Source organism: Gordionus sp. m RMFG-2023, chromosome 3, assembly GCF_954871325.1.
Source record: "Gordionus sp. m RMFG-2023 chromosome 3, tfGorSpeb1-WG-v2, whole genome shotgun sequence".
In the NCBI taxonomy this organism is placed as follows: Eukaryota; Metazoa; Nematomorpha; class Gordioida; order Chordodea; family Parachordodidae; genus Gordionus; species Gordionus sp. m RMFG-2023.
The window spans coordinates 35027660-35048764 of record NC_088777.1 but is presented as its reverse complement, the minus strand read 5'-3'; the positions used below and the strand labels follow the sequence as shown (position 1 = coordinate 35048764).

The following is a 21105-nucleotide window of genomic DNA, read 5'->3' as shown; positions in this document are numbered from 1 at the left end:
ATTTTACTATTTTAATCATGGGGTTTAAATTATGTATTTTTTGTCAAAATTAAGTTCGAATTAAAATATTATTTCCAAGTGTTCCCTTCCGTTCACCGCTTTACAAATTTAACTGTGTATTTTAAGCAATAATAAAGGTTCCATGTCAATTCAGCGAAATTTTTATCCCAAATCCACAGTAGCGAAAACTTTTCCGCGAAGACAATATCGCAAATTTTTTATAGCGAAACCCTTATCGCAAAACCTTTAAAGCGAATACATTAGAGCGAAACTTTAATAGCGAATTTGTTAAAGATAAAAAAAAAAAATTTTTTATCCCCCTCTTTTATTATGGTTAAGATGAAAAAGTTTTTTAATCCCCCTCTTTTGTTTATGTTAAAGTTAAATAAAGTTTTTTAATACCCCTCCTTTGTTTACAATAAAATGAAAGTTGAAAAAAGGTTTCTCTTTTTGGTCCCTCTCTTGTTTTAAGTTAAACACAGTGAAAGTAAAACATATGGCTTTTGTGTTTTCTCTCACTTTACTGGATTTCTTACTTTAGGAGTCCTCAGTAAGGTGAACCGAAAATATGAACCGTTGGGTCCGGGAGACCACCCTGCATACCAAGGTATACTTTGAGTTTCGGGAAATATAGGGGGGTAGGTCTTATCCCCAATTATGTACGATAAAACTAACACAACTCGTTTCCACAAAAACGTTCTTTTTTTAACTTTGCGCCAATTTAATTTTAATTTATAATTGCGCCTTTTATTTTCCCTATAAAAGGGACGAATTTTTTATAGTTTATATGTACTTTATTTTTTCTATAAAATAATTTTGAAAATCTTTATTAATACACACTTTTTTATGTTTAAAATAATTTTGAAATTTTTTTTAATATAAACTTTTTTAGTTTTGTAAAATTTTGATAATAATTATTTTAGTTATTTTGTTAAACAATAAATTTTGATAATAAATTATTATGACTACGACCCTATCTCAAAATCATTTAAACGAAGTGTCTCAAAATTCTTCATTAATAATAGCGAAGTCATTATCGCAAAGACAATATAGCGAAAACTATTTAATTATTATTTATTTATTTTTATTAAAATAATTTATTTTATTTATGTTTTTTATGTTGGTATTTTATTTATCAAAAACATATGATATGATTTAATATTTTTTATTATTATAATTATGAAATTAAATATGATTATTATAAAATAATATGAAAATGCATTTCTTTTATTTCATGTTTTTTAATAATAAAAATAATATGCTATTACAGTGAAACGATACACATGTTTAAATATACTATAAAAGGGGGTAAACAAAATAAGATTTTATTTTTAATAGAATAAAGATTGAAATTAAATATGGACAAGCAATTAATTAAGAAGATTAATAGTTGATTAATCATTATAAAAAGAAATGTGTTACATATATATATAATTTGTGATGAAAAATGAATTTTTTTTTTATTTTCTTTGAGAATGCTCAAGTAAGATATTTGATTAAATTTCATAAAATTCTAAATCATTTTTTGTAAAAAGTCTTTTTAATATTTGAAAATATTTTAGAATTTCTTAAATGTAATCTATATTGTATATCCATTTATTTCGATAAAAATATGATAACACTATAAACTTTTATAATAATTTCGATAAAATAATTTAATACATAAAAAATATAATTATAATTTATCAAAATATTCCATTTTTCCACGAATTTGATGTTGGTACCTTTTTAGAAATTAAAAGAGTTAATATTATAATTATTAATACAAATCGATTATAAAGATTACCTAATTAATCAGTTGCCCGCGATAACCCAACTCCAAATAAGTTAGTGAAATCATAAGGAATAAATCCGTGTAAGAGTTGAATAATATTCCTAACAATTTCATCTCTTGAATTAGGGCGGGGATTGATTGCTCTAAATTTATTTTTCAAAACTCCAAAAAAATTTTCAATGGGATTTAACTGAGGTGAATAAGGTGGTAGGTATTCAATCCAACCTTTAGACATATTTTGCGATGTCTTTTATTTTCATTTGTTGTTTTTCCGGCATTGATAACATTTTGGTAACTATATCTAATTTTTCTTTATTCCAATATTTGTGTATTCTTTGTGGTCTTTAATCTCGACAAAGATTGGGAGTTTTCATTTAAATTGGAAAAATTAGTATTACTATTGGATAATAAAGATTCTATATTAAACATTTTTTTTTATATTATTTAAGAAAAATTAAAAATAATTAATATGTAAGTATTTTAATTTTTTATTTTGAATTAAATTTTAACACATTTTTTTTATAATGATTAATCAACTATAAATCTTCTTAATTAATTGCTTGTCCATATTTAATTTCAATCTTTATTCTATTAAAAATAAAATCTTATTTTGTTTACCCCCTTTTATAGTATATTTAAACATGTGTATCGTTTCACTGTATTGTAATATTTTTTTGTTACAATTTATTAGTGATTTTCATGCCTAAAATTTAAAGCAAATAATATTTTTTGAAGTTCTAAAACATTTTTGAACATATGTTGATAAAAATTTTAAATGTTCTTTGTTAATAAATCTTTCTTGAGAAATTCTGTGAATTTTATTATATATAAACAATCTTTCAGGTAAAATCTTTTATAGTTTTTTTTAAAAATCATTTGTAAAATTATCTATTTTTAATGGGTTTTTTAAATAATTTTTTTTTTTAATATTTATATTAAACTTATTTATGTTATTTAATATGAACTTTTTAAGGAAAATAATTTAATGTGACAATTGTCATAATCGTTATTTAAGATGTTCATTTGAAAAATGACAATTATCATAATCGGTATTTTTAAACATTAGATTTTTATTGACTCTAAAATGACACTTATCATATATTTTTAAAGTTTTTAATTTTTTTTTTGACATAAATGGTGTAAAATAAGTATTGTTAACATGTATAAATAAAATTTCAGTGAAGATGTACCCTAGATAAGTGACATTTGTCATAATCCTTATTTTTAAAGTCTTTTGAATATTTTTGACGCAAATATAAAAATATAGATTGTAAACAAATTAAAATTTCATGAAGATGTACCATAGAAAAGTAACAATTGTCATAATCGTTATTTTTAAATTTTTTTGATGCAAATGGGTAAAACTATAGATTGTAAACATGTTAAATAAAATTTCTTGGACATACCATAGAAAAGTGACAATTGTCATAATAGTTATTTTTAAAGTTTTCCAATATTTTTTTGAGAAACCATTAAAAAAAAGATATTTTGTTTAAATTTATAATTCAGAAAAGTGCTAATTATAATAATCTTCTATCTTTAGCTTCTCTTTTTTGAGAAATTTGTTAGTACCATTTGTCGAAGCAAAAAAACAAATAGAAATTTTAATGCTCATAATCGTTGTCCCTTTTATCCTGCTTAAATTTGATAAAAATATGCAAATTGATTATTAAATATAGTTGTAACTCATGTTAAATTCTAAACTTTTAATATAGGGATTCACAATCTTATTCCTTTAATTAATAAATTTTAATTCAACATCTATTAAAATGTGTAACCCTGCATTCACAGTTAGCAAATATTTTTGTTGACTCGTGGCAAAATAGTGCTGAGTCTGAATTCAGGGTAGGATTATAAAAAAAGAACTTTAAAACCATATGAATATTATTTAGCAATATGATACAATCAACATCCTATAAATTTAATGTTAAGATTTTGAATTTTATAAACATATATAAATGGATTGCAATCTATATTTTTATCCATTTGCAAAAAAATTCAAAAACTTTATAAAAAATGATCATAACAATTGTCACTTATCTATGGTAACATCTTCTCTGAAATTTTATTTTAACATATTAGCAATTTATTCTTTTGCCCATTTGCGTCAAAAATAATCAAATAACTTTAAAAATAACGATTACGACAATTGTCACTTTTCTTTTATACATCCTCATGAAATTTTAATTTAACATGTTTACAATCTATATTTTTACCCATTTGCGTCAAAAAGATTCAAAAAACTCACTAAAGTTTTATTTAAACATGAGTAATACTTATTTTAACCCAATTACATCAAAAAAGTTATAAAATATGATTAATTGTCATTTATCTATGGTACATTTTCACTGAAGTTTTATTTAAAAATTCTAGCAGAATACTTATTTTTGCCCATTTTGGTTAAAAAAAACTCAATAAACTTTAAAAATAACGTAACAATTGTCAAAACAATGCAAAAACTTATAACGATTATGACAATTGTCACTTATCTAGGGTACATTTTCACTGAAGTTTTATAACATGTTATCAATATTTATTTTGGCCCATTTACGTCAAAAAAGTTTAAAAATAAAGATTAAGACAATTGTTACTTATCAAGGGTACATCTTCACTGAAGTTTTATTTAAACATGCTACCAATACTTAAAATTAAAAAACTTGAAAAATAACGATGACAATTGTTCCTTTTCTATGGTACATCTTCATGAAATTTTAATTTACATGTTTACAATCTATATTTTTACCCATTTGCGTTAAAATAATTAAAAACCTTAAAATAAAGGATTATGACGAGTGTACCTTATATATGGTACGTCTTCACTGAAGTTTTATTAGAACATGTTAACAATACTTATTTTAGCCCATTTACGCCAAAAAAATTTAAAAAACTTTAAAAATAAGGATTATGACAATTGTCACTTTTATATGGTATATCTTAGTTGAAATTTTAATTTAACTTGTTAATTTAGCGTCAAAAAAATCTTATGTTTAAAAATACCGATTATGATAATTGTCATTTTTCCAAGGAACAACTTCATTGAATTTATAATTTAACATCTTATAAATGATATTTTAACCCTTTTGAGTCAAAAAATTTCAAAAATATTAAAAAATAACGAATATGACAATTGTTACATAAATTATTTTCCTTAAAAAGATCATATAAAATAACATAAATAAGTTAAATATAAATATTTTAAAAAATATTATTTAAAAAACCCACCTCTTTTAATATACTTAAAAAATATAATTTTACAAAAATGATAAAAAAAAAAAAAAACTATAAAAGATTTTACCTAAAAGATTGTATATTTATAATAAATTTCACAAAAGAATTCCTCAAAAAGATTTATTTACAAAGAAGATTTAAAATTTTTTTGAACTTCATAAAATATTTTTTGCTTAAAATTGGGTGAAAATTACTAATAAATTGTAACAAAATAATATTACAGTAGCATATCATTATTTTTTATTAAAAAACATCAAATAACAATATGTTGTTTTCCTTTAAATAAATGCTTTCACAATATATTTATTGTTTCGCGGTAATGCGCTTGCGATAATGACTTCGCGCAAATATATTCGCGGTTAAAAATTCCCTGTAAAGGATTCGCGTAAAAAGTTTTGCTAAAATGTATTCGCTCTAATGAATTCGCGGTTAAGGTTTCGTGGAAATAAATTCGCCACAATGGCTCCGCGAAATTGTCTTCGCTATAAATATTTCGCAGAAAAAAATTCGCAAATTTGGTTTCGCGATATTACCTTCGCTATAAATAATTTTCGCGATAAAGTTTCGCGAAAAAGTGTTTAACGATAAAAGTTTTGCTATATTGACCTGATACAATAATAACTCTATTTATGACAGTATAATATTTATCTAACAATAAACCAATATTTTTATCGCGCGATAATTTAAAAATATATAATTTTTTTATAATCGTTTATAAATTTTCTTTTCAAAATAGTATAAAAGAAATCCAAGCTAGAAAATAATGAAACTATGACAAGTTGCTTCCCTTGAGAGTTTGGGCACTTATACAATATCACTAACAAAATAATTAGATCTTATTTCTTATTGAATATAGACAAAAATATGCTTTACCAATTTTTTACATTTATAAATTTTTAAAAATAAATTTAATCATTATTCTGACCTATATCTTCACCCATTCTAACCACTTACTCTCCCTTTGTACCTGTTCTTCATCACCTTTAAATTATTTCTATAAATTATTATTATAAAAACAAAATTTATATGAAATATATATATATCTTTTAGTAAAATATATATAATAATTGGATTTATCTTAGCAAATATTTTTTAGATATAATTTTAATTGATCATATTACAAAAAAGTATAAGAGTCGTTTATTTTCATTTTATTTGTCATGATTCTCTAATAAGTGGTTGCCCAGGCCTTCCCAGTTTTCCTTAATACAGAATTTACATGTTTTTTTTCCATATTAGACTAATTAGTAAATCTGATAATTCCCCTTCATGTGATGAAATCAATTAAAAATTTAACTATCTCCGAGGTGGGAAAAAATTTTTAAAATTATATTGGATACGACTGGGCTTGGAACCTCAAAATTTATATTAGCTTGCACCTGACATGGGAATATCTTTAACAAATTATTAAGGGTTGAGCTGGGCTGGATAAACTTTTTAATAATTATATGCTTCCTAATATTTTGAGCTTGGATCTGGCATGACATCTATCGTAAAAAAATGAATAAAAATCTCATTCCCAGTTATTTTTGACGGGCTTTCTACTAGTATATATAATAATTGGATTTATCTTAGCAATTAGGAGTATTTCAATTTTAAATATAATCCTATATAACATAAAATGCATTCCAAATGTGTAAAGTAATGTCTTTAAACGGCACGATTCAGGTCGGTTTTTAAAAACGCCCCAAGATCCTAGATAAACTAATAAATATTATGTAAGCCTGGAGATTTTGATCATAGATGAACAGAAAAGTTTGGACCTATATTTGACAAATTTTGAGGCTTACATAATATTATTTTAGCTAAAACTTAATGGGACCTTTTTTAAAAATCAGCCCAAATCGGGCCGTTTAACAACAATAATGTAGAGTACCTACCTTATAAATTTCAGACAATTTTCGCCATAAACCGTTGTGTATTTTTTTTACAAAATATTCAGAAAAAAATTAATAAAAATTAAGAGTAGTTCCTTCATGGCATCGGTATTTGAAATTCACAGTGTGCATACTCTATAGATGCTTATTTTTCAGGTGGAATCATTTATAAAATTTATAAATAGTCTTCAGATAATGTCCGAATCCTCATGGATTCCATATATCAATACGATCATATATACTAAGATGACTAATATCATTAAGGTATATTTTGCTAATTTTCATTTGGCATAGCTATTGAGAAGGATAATTTACCCCCCCCCTCTCCCACACACAAACCACTTTCGTAAACAAAATTCAACAAGATTTTTATGAATTGAAAATGATCCATATTTCAAAAATATTTTATTCTGTTTTAAATTATGGTAAAATTAATTTAAATGATAAATTAAAAAATTTTCTTATGCATTGATGTTATTTCCCACTAAAATTTACATTTTAAACCTTATACACTGATGGAGATAATAAAATTTAACAACCAAAAACGAAAGTATTATAATTAGAAAAGTAAAACTAGAGAAGTAAAACTAGAGAAGAAAAACTAGAGATGTAAAACTAGAGAAGTAAAACTAGAGAAGTAAAACTAGAGAAGTAAAACTAGAAAGGTAAAACTAGAAAAGTAAAACAATTTAATATAAAAGATATATAATCAAATCCTATAAAAGTTATACCAGTTATATTAACTGATTTATTATTACAATCGAATGTACCTTAATGATTGCAAAAAAAGTATTGAACAAAATGAAGGATATAATGAGATAGACAAGAAAAAAATTAGGATTAAAAAGTATAAGATAATATTGATCAAAAATTTAATGAGATATAAAAGATTGTTGAGGCAAAATCGAAGCTATATAATTTTGAGATTCGTAAAAGTCTAGACATGCACCAAATATATCGTTCCTATATAAAATAACCGTCTTTATACTACTTTTAGTTACATGCCCAAATCAATGAATGATTTGTGATTCATCATATGACTATCCAATTTAATATTATTATCGCAACTGGATATTAAAAAAATCAAATATCTGGTCTTTATTCCGAGGATAAAAAAGTGTCAGAGTGCAAATTAATTTAATAATTTAAATTTTGGTATGAAAGATTAATTACAGCAGATAATCTTACAAGAAACGGCATGGAAACATTGCATACTTTAGATTTTTTTTAGTAAGAACAAACACAAATGAAAATTTTTTTTCTTCATTACGGAGAATAAAAGTCTAACGAAGTACGACATCAGAAAATCATAGAGATTTAATCCCCAGTAGAGGATAACTTTTTGAAAAGTTGGCTCAATCGCAAAGAAGATTGAATTGCCATTTATGAGTGATATTATTATAATTATTTTTAATCATTATGTAATATTTATTTCGATGATATTTTATTGTGATTTCTTATCGCTTTATATATAATATATTTTATAACAATACTCCATATAATTTATATTGGTATTAACTGATATATTTTTCGATATTTTATTATTTATGCTGAAAATTTTTTAAATATGTTTAACCCTAATAATTTTATGTTTCAAAAAAATGTTTCGATATTAAAATAATTATACACCCCCCCCCCCCTCCTCCCAGAAAATTTCTATTTACGCGTTCCACCTAATGGCGCCCCTACCCACTTCGGCGCACTAGTCTAGTTAAGCGTAATACTCTAGTGATTAGCTACCGAACATGGGGATTGATAGACAAAAATAATTAATCGATATCATATGGTTTGAAGAGAATGATTGCTGGGGATTATAAAATAGGATGAGGATGTTTAAATTGGATGCTTATGTAATGTTGTTATCGGATAAATTATGATTAATATTATTTGCATAAATTTTTTATTAGATTGAAATAAAGAATTACATAATCCAAGTTAAATATATTTACAAATTGACGACGTTATGGGATTAATCTGATCAAATGAAATATATTAATGAATCGTATTGAAGTATGAACTATTTTTTATATGTGATATTATGCTGAGCAATATGAATATATTGGATATTTCATGAAATCAAATTTGTGATAAAGTTATAATGAATTGAATTTTGGATTGTGGGTAATAATTTGGGATTTTATTGATTAAGGAAAATATTTATCAAATATGAGGAGTTATCTGGCATGAACAAAGTGGTAAATGGATTTAAATATGATTTTAAAATGATTGATAATTTGTGATAATTAATTTAGATATGATAGGAAATTAATTTTGGGAAATTGCTGACTCAGTAAAAATGAAATATTATGGAAAATTATATTGCGAAAACATGAATAATTATGATAGTGACATTTACAGTAATTTGGCTAATGGATTATGTTTATGGATCTATGGTAATTTAGACATTGGGAAGAAGGTTACTGATAAGAGACCCGAACTAATTTGGATATTAGAAAAATGGTTACTGATAAGAGTACCTTGCATTCAGAGATTGGGGAAATAATTACTGATAAAAGAAACTGGCCAAATAGACGTAATTTAAAAAAATCACGATGGGACTCTGGGCTATATAAGCCATAGTCACCATAGAGATTGAATATGAGGATGAGTGGGCTATGAGGATAGTTCCGAATCTATTGTTCATCGAAGATAATCGGGGGTAGTTTCCCAAATTCGTTGAAAGGCTATAGTCCATCGATGAGGCCCATTGGCAAGGGAAAGTTATGATGACTACTCAGTCAATGATAATAAAGAGTAGTAGCGGGATTAAAAGAAAAAGAGGGGGTGTACAGTGACTCATGATGGTTCCATCGATAACGGATTGTTTAAGAACCGTTAAACGTTTAACGCCTGTGGACTGCCCACGTTGGTACGATTGGCGACACTGACAATGTGGTTCCGCCGATAACGGATTGGTCAGGACCGTTCAACGTTTAAAGCCTTGTGGACTGTCCACGTGCAGAATTGGTTATTGACAGCGATGACGTCCAAGCGAAATAGAAATCTTAAGGACCATTCAAAGTTTAACACCATAGGGCCATCCAAGGTTTGAGACTGCAAGAGGATATTTTAGGAATAAAGGAGGGGGGGGGGGAGAGATGCAATAATTAGATACCGAACACAGGGATTGGCTGACAATAATAATTTAATATCATGTGATTTTGGAGATGGAGGAAAGATCGAGAATGTTTGCTGAGGATTATGAAATGAAATGAGGTTGTTAAATTGGATGTTTATGATTGCATTATAATGTTGTTATAGGATTAATTATAAAATGGCCCCTAACTAGAAAAAGTTTATCTAAATCTAAGCTGATTAAAAGTTATTTGAAATCGTCTATGAGCCAATTATCCCATTGAAAATCATTTATATTGAAGAGGCAATTTTTAAAAAGGGATTTTAGAAAATTAAATACACCCCCCCCCCCTCCATGTGAATACAGGTATTCCCTTGGTTCCGCCAATCAACATCGCAGCTAATGGTTATATATTTTTTATAGTTTGTGATTATATATGACAGATGTTTCATTGATAGAAAAAATATTACGTAAAAGTTGACGGATGTCATTAATCACATTTTAAATCTCCAATAAGTTCATCGATAACACGTGTGTTTTATTTTAAAAATAATGTATGTAAATTTGTTTTCATTATTCTTTTTCCTTTTATTTAATAATGTATATTGTGATACCAAAGGTTCTATTGGGTTAGATGAGTTAACATTTGATAAAGTAAAATTTATAAAATTAATTATAATTAGGTATAAGTATTAGCATTTGGGCAAATTTAAATATGCCATAGTTAAAATTGATACAATGTATCCATATGGAGAGAAACAAGATGAATTTGAGAAATTGGCCGAATCTTGCCATTCTGCTTCAGATTTAATGGTAGCACATGTGGGTGTTGCAGGTAGATATTGTTTTTTTAGGTATTCACTAAAAAATTTGTATTTTTTAGATTATGGGAAAAATGAAAATAAAAACTTAGCAGACCATTATGGAGTGACAAAAGAAAAATTCCCAACATATATATTATTTACTGATTACATGAAAAATTATAAAAAATATGATGGTATATCCTACAAATCTGATGATATCAAAGGCTTTATTATAAAAAATACTAGTAAATTTTTAATAGCACCTTACAAATTTAATAAATGTGAACATAGAAATATGGCTTGGACTCTCAGGATGTTTAGAAGATTTTGATAAATTGGCCAAAGAGTTTATAGATGCATCTGATAAAAATATAATAAAATTAAAAGCTGAAAAGGCAACAGAAAATCTCAAAAGTTTGTATTCATTGACAAATCTAATTATTTTATGAATTTAATAAAAAAAAATTTAACCAGTGATGCCCTATATCACCTTTTTAGCCAATACTACTGATATATGATATAAGCTAATCCCATTACAACCTATACTTGATACTAGGCCTATTTATAAAATTTAAATCAAATAGTTCATTATTCATATTCGATTTGTTTAAATGTAACAAATAATTTTCTATTCACATATGTATGAATAATTAAATCTAATATTTGTATTCTTTTCGAATAATTGAAATGAATTTTATTGATAAAATAAATCATACTTAAATATATTAACATTTTTTTGTTGTAAATATGATTTTAAGAAAAAATTATTATAATAATCTGATGATAAAAAATATGTAATTAAGTTATAAACAAAATTAAAATGTATATTATTAATTTAATTTATAATTCTAAGCCAATTTTTAAGGCAAAAAGTTTTTCTTATATTTTTTTCCTTATATAACATACGATTTTTTGCAAGAAATTAGTTCCAACTGAAAAAGGCCCTTTACAAACAGTTGATGTTCTTTGTATAGATAGGTAATCCCTAGATGTGAATTAGGGCTATGCCAATCCACATATTTTTCACCGATTTGATCCGATATTATCTGATATTGGTTCAAACCTGATACCGATCCGATTTATATTGATTTTTACCACCCCCTTTGAACCAAATGTAATTAAGAAATCAATATTTTTATGCAGAAAATCGAATGCATTTAATTTAATTTTTTTAAATTTAACAATAATTTTAAAAAAGTTTACGGATATTGATAGTATTAAATTAATTTTTCATTTTTCTTCCCCTTGAAATTAGAATTTAGCAGAAAACGCATTTTGCAAAATTATCTTTGTCTTTTGTAAAATAATTCCATAATTAAGATACCCTATTTAAAAAATTCTTTTATTTTAAGTATAAATAATAAAATTAGCGTTATTTAAAAATATTTAAAATAGATATAAAACTTTGGGTGTTCCTTTCTATTTTTATAAAAAAACTTTTAAAATACTATAAATCTATTTTAAAAAAATAAATAAAATTTAAGGGGTGTTGTGCATTTGCGTTGTTTAAAAAAAATTATTTGGAAAATATTATTAATGTAAAATAAATATACATAAAATAACAAAAAAAAGAAAAGTAAAAAGATCTGATCAGACAGATTTTTTACAGGTATCGGCCTGATCCGATATTTTTGGAAAACACTAAATATCGGTGCCGATCCGATCCTTTATTTAATATCGGTACAGCCTTAGTGTGAATGAAACCTATCATAATGATTAATAAGAGATGTTGTTTTGCCTTTACATTTTATAATGCTCTTGCAATGATTGCAAGCAGCCTTTTCACCATCTTTATTGATTGATCCCATATAATCGCTCTTTTTGTGAGGGAATTTTGTCAACTTCAGCATCAAGCATAACTATTTCATCAGAAGCATTCTCCTCTAACATAATTAGAGCTAAAAAAAATTATTGTAGATGTATTATATTATTATAAACCTTTGGTTTGTGTAATTTTTAAATATAATTTATTATGAGATTCAAAAAAATAAACTTCTCGTGAGATTCAAAAAATATGGCTATTAAAAATTTAAATATTGCTTTAATTTTCACTTCAGATATTTTTAAATTTGTGCTAGTCTTTTTATAAACACATCACCTGTCAGATTGGCAGATCATCAAATAGAAATGACAAATGTTAGATTTATTTTCGAATGATTGTTTTATACGAAACAGAATAAATGATTTATATTCAGATAAAATAAACATTTTATTATTCGTTCTTTCGATTTTTTTTGAATAGGCTACCTGATACTAAAATAATTTTTATTATTTGTATTGTTAACCCTGAATTACTTAAATAGGTACAGTTATGTTAATACTTAACTTTGTAAAAGTCAAGCACTAATTACCTTGTCGCATTGATCTCACTACTGTGGTTATGGTTCAGAAGGGGATAGATAGTTTGAAAATTGTATAGGAAAGGCTTTCTTGTTACAATTATAGATTACCTAAAAATTAGTATGAATTATAAAAGATAAATTATTCAAAAAGCAATAATAACCCCTTAATTTTTAAACTATAAATTATTTTATTTAATCAATTTTTTTAACACATCTTTAAATAAGTAAAATGTGCAAATATCTCAATTTGATTTTTAAGCATTCTGGGGTTAATTTTATTTGAAAATGATATATGATTTTTTTCCTACCCCCCCCCCCCCCCACCTTAATATTTTTTGATTATTTTTTTAAGACATAAAAATGCCTTTATCATTTTGAAACTTGCAAATTATTTCCTGGTATGTTTATTCTTTGTAATAAAGTTAATTTTGCAACTACGATCAAACCTGTCTAATTTGAACACCGTTGGGACCAAGATTTTTTCCACAGTTGTCTAACTTATTGAGACTTTTTCCTTTTTAAAAAAATATTTTAATCTGTTATATTCTTAGCTTAGCAAAAAATGAGATTTTGTTCAACAATTTTTAAATAATTTTTTTATTTTTATTAATTCATCAAAATGATGGGTTAAGTTATGTATCTATACATAAACTTATACAAAATAATGTATAAAACTATTATAAAATGGTTGTATGGTAAATAAGAATTAAAGTTAATTTAAGATATAAAATAAGATGTTATTTATTGGTTTTGGTGCAATTTGTTTTTTTTTTGAATATATGAATACTGTGAACAGTTCCTTTAAAAATATTAAATCTTTTAGCACATTCTCTTTGAGCATCATTTAGGAAATTTAATAACCTACATTTTTAACTAACGATAACTTATTTTTAAACGTTTAATATTTTGTTTATTCATGAATTACGTTGCCTTTTTTTTGCCCAGAAATAAGTCCAAGAAACTCGAAATTAATTGCATTATGCTAATTTGATTAATTATGCCTTGCTGATCAAATTAATCGGCACTAGTGTTCTTTATATTGCTGGAAAAAAAAATCAAAACTTTTTAATTTTAAAATTATTTTTTAATTGTAAATTAATTTTTGTTATAAAATATTCAGTCTATGAACTTTAAACATAATTATTGACTAAAAATACGATAAATTTTAATTGGTTATTTTTAGTAACCAGATAAAATAGACATTGAAAATTAATAAAAACTTTAAATTTTCTTTTTTGAAATTACAATTTCTAGCCCTGCTTTTGAATTTTGAAAATATCTCTTATTTTGTTATTAAGTCAGCAATATGATATTATTTAGTGAAAATCAACCGGACCACTTTAGACCGCTCCACAATCTGATTTTAAAAAAATAGGGAACGGCTGATCGATTTTTAGAATCAAATGGAATCTAGTTAACTTATATACCAAAATAGCCGTCTGAACTAGTCCTGGTTGGGTTGATTACTAATAAATATTATATCAAAATAGCGGGATATCGATCTTGACTTGTATCTTCTTCCTCCCTCTCCTTTAGACTCATTTCATCGTTATTTTTTATTACATCCTTTTGTTTACTATCTCTTTGTTTACTGTCTCTTTTACTATCTCTTCGGTTTTCTCTTCTACTTCAGTTCTCTCTTCTAATTCGTATTCTTCAATTAATATATTTCAGTTCTTTTCCTTAATTGATCCGTATGACGTTTAATCGTATTATCCGCTATACTTTATAACGTTGTGATCCGAGTATGCCTTTAATAATGGCTTCTTTCCATTTTTTTTCTTTATTATTGTAAAGGGCGACCAAACTTTTTCATTTATTTGGAATTATTGATTGTGGTATTCTAACTTCTCCTTTTTGTTTTCCCGTTCAAATATTTGATCTAACAATCTTATAGGTTTAAATTATAGTAGTATTTCAGCGGGAATTTGTGCAGTTTCTGTCTCTATTTCTGTATGAGGATGGTAAAGACTTCCGTGCACTAATTGAATCCCGTTTTTTTCACAAAATTCATTAAAATCTTTGCTGCTGAATTGGGGTCCGTTGTCAGAAACGATTAGCTTGGGAAATCCGAATCTTGCAAAAATATTTTTTAATATTTTTAACGTGCTTTCGGTTGTAGTGCTAGTTATGGGAACTATTTCTGGCCAGCGACTGCTAGCATCTATCACTACAAACCAATAATGATTTTGAAAAGTCCAGCGTAATCAATATGTACTCGGTGCCATGCTTTTGGTGGTTTTGGCCAATTTTGAATTGCTGTCTTTTGAGGCATATCGTGTTGTCCCTGGCATTCTCTACATTTTTTGACCCATGTTTCTATATCTTGGTTTATATTAGGCCACCACGCGTATTGTCGTGCTCTCATCTTCATTTTTACCATTCCGATATGTCCTTGATGCATCATGTCCAACACGTTGTTTCGGTATTGTTGTGGTATTATCATTCTAGTTCTCCATAATAAACAATCTCTCTGTTGTAATTTTCTCTCTTCTTTGGCTATACTCCTTTAAACACGCATCATAGTTTATTGGCTATTCATCTATTGTATATCTGTATTTAGAAAGCATATCATCTCGCATTGTTTCTCTTTCAATTTCTCTTGCATTTAAAGGGGTTTCTCCCATATCTAGCGTTTCTTCTTTTGATATTGGAGTTCCCTTTATAGGTTATCTAGATAGCATGTCAGCATTTGCTATTTCTACTACTTTTGACTTCTATTTCATATTGGTAACCGGCTAATAATAAAGCCCATCTTTGTATTCTGGCAGTAGATGTTGTTGGTATATCTTTTCTTGGATGAAATAAACTCATTAATGGCTTGTGGTCTGTTTGTAATGTGAACTTTTTTCCATATATAAATTCTTTGAATTTTGTAACCCCAAATATGAGATCAAGAGCTTCTCTTTCTATTTGGCTATAATTTTTTTTCAGCTGCATTTAGCGTTCTCGAGGCGAATGCAATTGGTCTCTCCTTACCCCCTTCTATATGTGATATTACTGCCCCAATTCCTATGGCTGATGCATCTGTTGCTAATATAATGGGTAATTTTGGATCATAATGTAATATTGGAGTACTAGTATTTCTTGCTTTATTTTTTTATATGCGTATTTGCATTCATTAGTCCATCTCTAAACAACTGCCTTTTCTAATAATTTGTATAATGGTTTGGCTTTGGCTGCAAAATTTGAAATAAATTCTGAATAATATGTTGCTGACCCTAGAAATGACTGTATTTCAAATTTGTTGGTTCTGGCGCCTTTTTTTACTGCCTCAGTATTTTTTCCGGTAGTTGTAATTCCGTTTTTTGAAATATTGTGTCCTAAGTATTCGACATTTTGTTTGAAAAATTTACATTTTTCTATTTTTAGCTGGATTCCATTTACATCTAGACATTTTATTACCTTTTTTAAATTTGTTTCGTGTTTCTCTCTATTTTTCCCGGTTATTATAATATCATCTAAATATCAAGCTACTCCTTCAAATACCTTTGATAAATTCTAGATGACTCGTTGAAATATTGCTGGAAAAGACGATATACCAAAAGGTAGTCTTGTATATTTAAATAATCCTCTATGCGTATTGATTACAAGATATTTTTGAGACTCTCCCCCCACTTTAATTTGAAAATAGGCATCTGAGAGATCAAATATTGAAAATTCCTCTCCTTTTCCCAAATTTGCTAATAAATTTTGGATTCTTGGTATTGGATATGAATCAATATTTATATTTTGATTTATAGTTTTTTTTTAAATCCCCGCAAATTCTTAATGTTTTATCTTTCTTTTGAACAATTACTATGGGTGATGCATAAAGTGAATGATTAATTTTCTCTAGTACTCCTATTTTTTGCAATTTATCTAAATCTTCTTCAACTTTATTTTTTAATGCGTATGGACGTGATTTACAGAAAATTGGTTTATCGTTTTTCATTGTGCCTTAAAATCTTTCAAGCAGCCTAATTCTTTGGTAAATAATTGAGGAAATTCATTTTATATATTAATATTATTTATTTGTATGGTCCTTTCAGGTAATTCAGTCATTTTGGGGAATTTAGTTATCCAATTTTTTCCAATTAGATTTTTGGTATATCCTTTTGTAATTATGAGAGGTAGTTCTAATGTTCGCCCTTTATATTATACTTTTTTTTACTACAGTCTTCCCTAATAGTGGTATATTGGTTCCTGTATAGCTTTTAAGTTTTAGCATGCAATATGTTATTCAGGACGATTAATTTTATTTTTCCAATCTATTTCGTTAATACCCCAGCTCCAGTATCTAATTCCATTTTGATATCGCTGTTGTTTATTTTGACATCCATCCAAAATTCTGGATTATATTCGTTTGTTTTATTATATTAATAAAATTCACTATTTCTTTTCTACAGACTCGAGCAATGTGCCCAATTTTGTTGTATTTATAACAAGTGGCATTCTTGAAAAGACAATTTTCCCTTCTGTGGTTTCCGCCGCAGGAGTGGCATGGATTTGGTTTTTTAGCTCACATTATAATTATTATATGATTTTGATTGTTTATTACTTTTTTAATTTTATTTATATTATCATCATGTTCCTCTTCTAAATGATCGATTTTAGGTTCATCATTTTGTATTAATTTTGTATTTTTATTGCTGTTTCTACTGCAGTAACTATCCGAATAGCTTTATTTATGTCTATATCGTCTTCGGATAGTGATCTTTGTAAAATTTTTGGATTTTTTATTCCGAATATAAATTTATCTCTTAATGCAGTATTTAAATATTCCCCAAAATCACAAGTCGTTGCTAATTTTCGTAGATTTTGTATATAGTCTATTAGTTTTTAATCATTTTGTTGATTATATTGATAAAAATTATAGCTCTCTACTATTATATTAGGTTTGGGATGAAAATGTTTGATTAAAATATTATGTATTTCTAATACCTCTTTGTTTCCCGGACTATCAGGTGCACATAAATTTATCAGTATTTTGTAAGTATCACACCCTATTGTTGTTAATAACAGAGATTTTTCTTGTGATGATGTTAAACTTGGTTGTGTATTTTTAAATTCTTGAAATAAGTTGTACCAATCTTTGTAATACAGGTTTGAATCCGTTAGACTTTTTATAGATTGCGCCATTTTTGTAATGTATTTTTAGTAGTAATAAAATATCGAAATCTTTTGTAATGTATTTTTAATAGTCATAGAATTCTTTCATTTTTTTATTTAGTATTCAAAATAAAAATCATAATTTATTATTCAAATTCATATCAAATTATACAATAATAAAAATAAACATTTTACAAAAAACAACAATTTAATACATATCATTAATTTTTATTATCAAAATCTAAAATTTCATTAGGTCCCAATGATATTTCATCCGCTAAATATTACTTAAAAGTTATGGACAAAGGAATCAAGAAGGGAATTCAGTTTTTTACCGACGAATACCAGCGTTTAAAGGCCATTCTCAACAAAGATCTTAATATGCCGGAAGAAAAGAGGGAAGAGTTCAAGAAGAAGATGAACATATTGAAAGTTTTTTTGTTTAAAGATGAATTATAAATTTCCAGTTCTACCTCTACTTTAAAAAATCTTAGTTATTTTGATATTAGAATATATATTTCTCTTGTAGAGTTAATATTGGTTAGATGTGATATAATTTTTATAACTTATATTTTTTTAAATTAATATTTTTGATTCCAAAATTAATTTGTATTTATTATTATAAAATTATTTATAATGCATCCAGTTATGTATTTATGAAATACTTTAAATGTAAATATCTTTAATTTTATATAATAAAAAGAAAGAGTAATGATATGATCAATTTAAGTAGTAATGTTCAATATGGTGATTAATAATGTTTGTTTCTTAACCGAGTTTGAAACTAGAACTTGCAACTCTCGGAAAAATGTATGAACGGGTACCAGAACCTACTTTTTAAGAACCAGAACCAATTTTTTTAAAAAATTTAGAACCAGAACTCTTTCTAGTCCATGTTCCAAACACTATTTAAAATATTTTAATTTAAAAAACTAGGCCGTTTAATATATTTTGGCACTAAAAGGATATTTGGTTTTGGTTTGTAGCCATGGGCTCCAAAATCATTTTCGAGGGGTTTGCCCAACTATCGTACATTCCTAGTTTACTCCTGTTAATGTCCATGATATTTTTGGATATATAAAGTTTATTTTGATTAAATTTGGCATATTGTTTTATCTTGAATTTTTTAAAAGTCAAGTTTTCTGTAAAATTTAAATCCCTGGAAAAAAATTCTACGTCTTTCCTCATATGGCTGATAAATTTTTTAAATACTCTCCTATAATGATGGAAAACACTACAATCCTCACCCAATGATTATATAATATTAATTATTTTCTTGTAAAAAGTTGCCTACCTAAGTCCAAAATTATCAAACTTATTAATATTATATAATGCCAAGGTATAGAAACACTAAACATAATTATCAAAATTTATCTTTTACAAATCCTTGACATTTTGCTACAAATACCTTTTGAATATTATTTAAACTTATTTTAGCATTTAGTGAAAATTATTTAGTGGCCTTTCCTAAGCTTAAAAATTTAAATTATAATATTAAATTTTTTCATCTGTTTATTTGTTCCTATATTTGAAACACCAACGAACAATACAAATCATATAAGAATTTTTTTTAATCTTTATTTTAAAATATTAAATAGATTACAATAAGATAAATTTTTAATTATAAATATTAAAAATATACATATTATATCTAAAAATATTTAAAGAAAAAAACAATATTTAAAAGGAAAACTATTTAAAAATATATATTTTGTCGGATTTTACAGCCTAATCGAAGATGGACATAAATTCTAAGAAGTAAAAAGCCTAAGTTAGAACTAGGTATTGTTTTTAACTATTCGTTAGGTGGCTTCTGGCTGAGACTGGAGTTATTTGATTAGCCAAAAGAGACCTATTTTTGCCAATCTTTTAACTCATGGTTCAGTTTAGTTGAAGAATGAGCGATGAGGATTATTTTTGAACAGCTTTCGAGTGTAAGTATTCGATGGAATACTGTATCAATGTTAAATTCCAGTATCTTTGCCTTGACTGCTTGGGGCTTTTTGCCCCAAAGGTTAAAGCTGCTGTATGATGTAAATCGATAGTATTCAAGTCTCCAAGTGTGTAAGGAAATTTGGCGTCTGAAAATAAAACTCTGAAACGTTTAAGGATATGGGGAACTAGAGACCTATACCACCATGAATTTATCATTAAAATATTTTAAAAGAAAAACTAATTTTCAAGCTTTAACTAACCTATGGCAAAAGAGGAAGACGTTCTTTCTACAGAAGCTGCTACACCCAAAAGTTGATTTAAGACTAGGATTATTTCTGTATTGCCAGTAAAAATATATTTTAGGATCTCCAAACTATTCTGAATTGGTTTGGAGTCTAATTATTAATAACAAATCCAGCATTCATTGTTCATAATGATTTTTTTGCAATATCCAATGATTTTATGATTTAAATTAGCATCTTTAATATATTTTTTTTGGTAAATTATTTTGTCAATATTTTTTATAGAATATTTAATATTTATTTTACACTTTTTATCAGTAAAAATAGATTTAGCAATTAATACGGGAAGTGTATCTATGAGTTAAAATATTTTTTAAATCAGGATTTATAATATGCTTCATGCATTATTCGCAACTAAGCTTGTAACCGGGAAATTAAATTCTTTTTATTTTATATAATGTTCATTGAGATGTATCTTTTCAATAATGTGCTATAAAAGTTCATCCAAAATTTGTACGTTTAAAGCTTTGCTCATATAAAATCCAACTCTTTTAGAAAAAATTCGGATTTCCAACTTTATAAAAAAATCAATGATATAAATACTACACTCTGTATAATTCACACATTTATTGTACCGAATAAACAAATTTTAACAGTAATTCTTTACAATGTTCAAATAATATTATTTATTCGATTTTAGAAACGTAAATAATTGTAAATCTAGCTTTTCATAAAAA

At 26.0% G+C, this 21105-nt stretch overlaps 1 protein-coding gene across 2 annotated transcripts; it reads left to right on the top strand.

The window, feature by feature from the left end:
* Positions 1 to 10475: 10475 nt before the first annotated feature.
* LOC135926517 (endoplasmic reticulum resident protein 29-like) lies at positions 10476 to 18813 on the top strand. 2 transcript variants are annotated; one of them, XM_065462422.1, is made up of 5 exons: positions 10476 to 10609; positions 10652 to 10790; positions 10839 to 11003; positions 11050 to 11172; positions 18448 to 18813. In XM_065462422.1, exons 1-5 carry the CDS (start codon positions 10508 to 10510, stop codon positions 18648 to 18650), a joined length of 732 nt encoding a protein of 243 aa, XP_065318494.1. In that variant the 5' UTR covers positions 10476 to 10507; the 3' UTR covers positions 18651 to 18813. The 2 variants fall into 2 exon arrangements, with proteins under 2 accessions (XP_065318494.1, XP_065318495.1); XM_065462423.1 differs by having other exon boundaries at positions 10574 to 10609; positions 10646 to 10790; positions 18448 to 18811.
* Positions 18814 to 21105: the final 2292 nt, after the last annotated feature.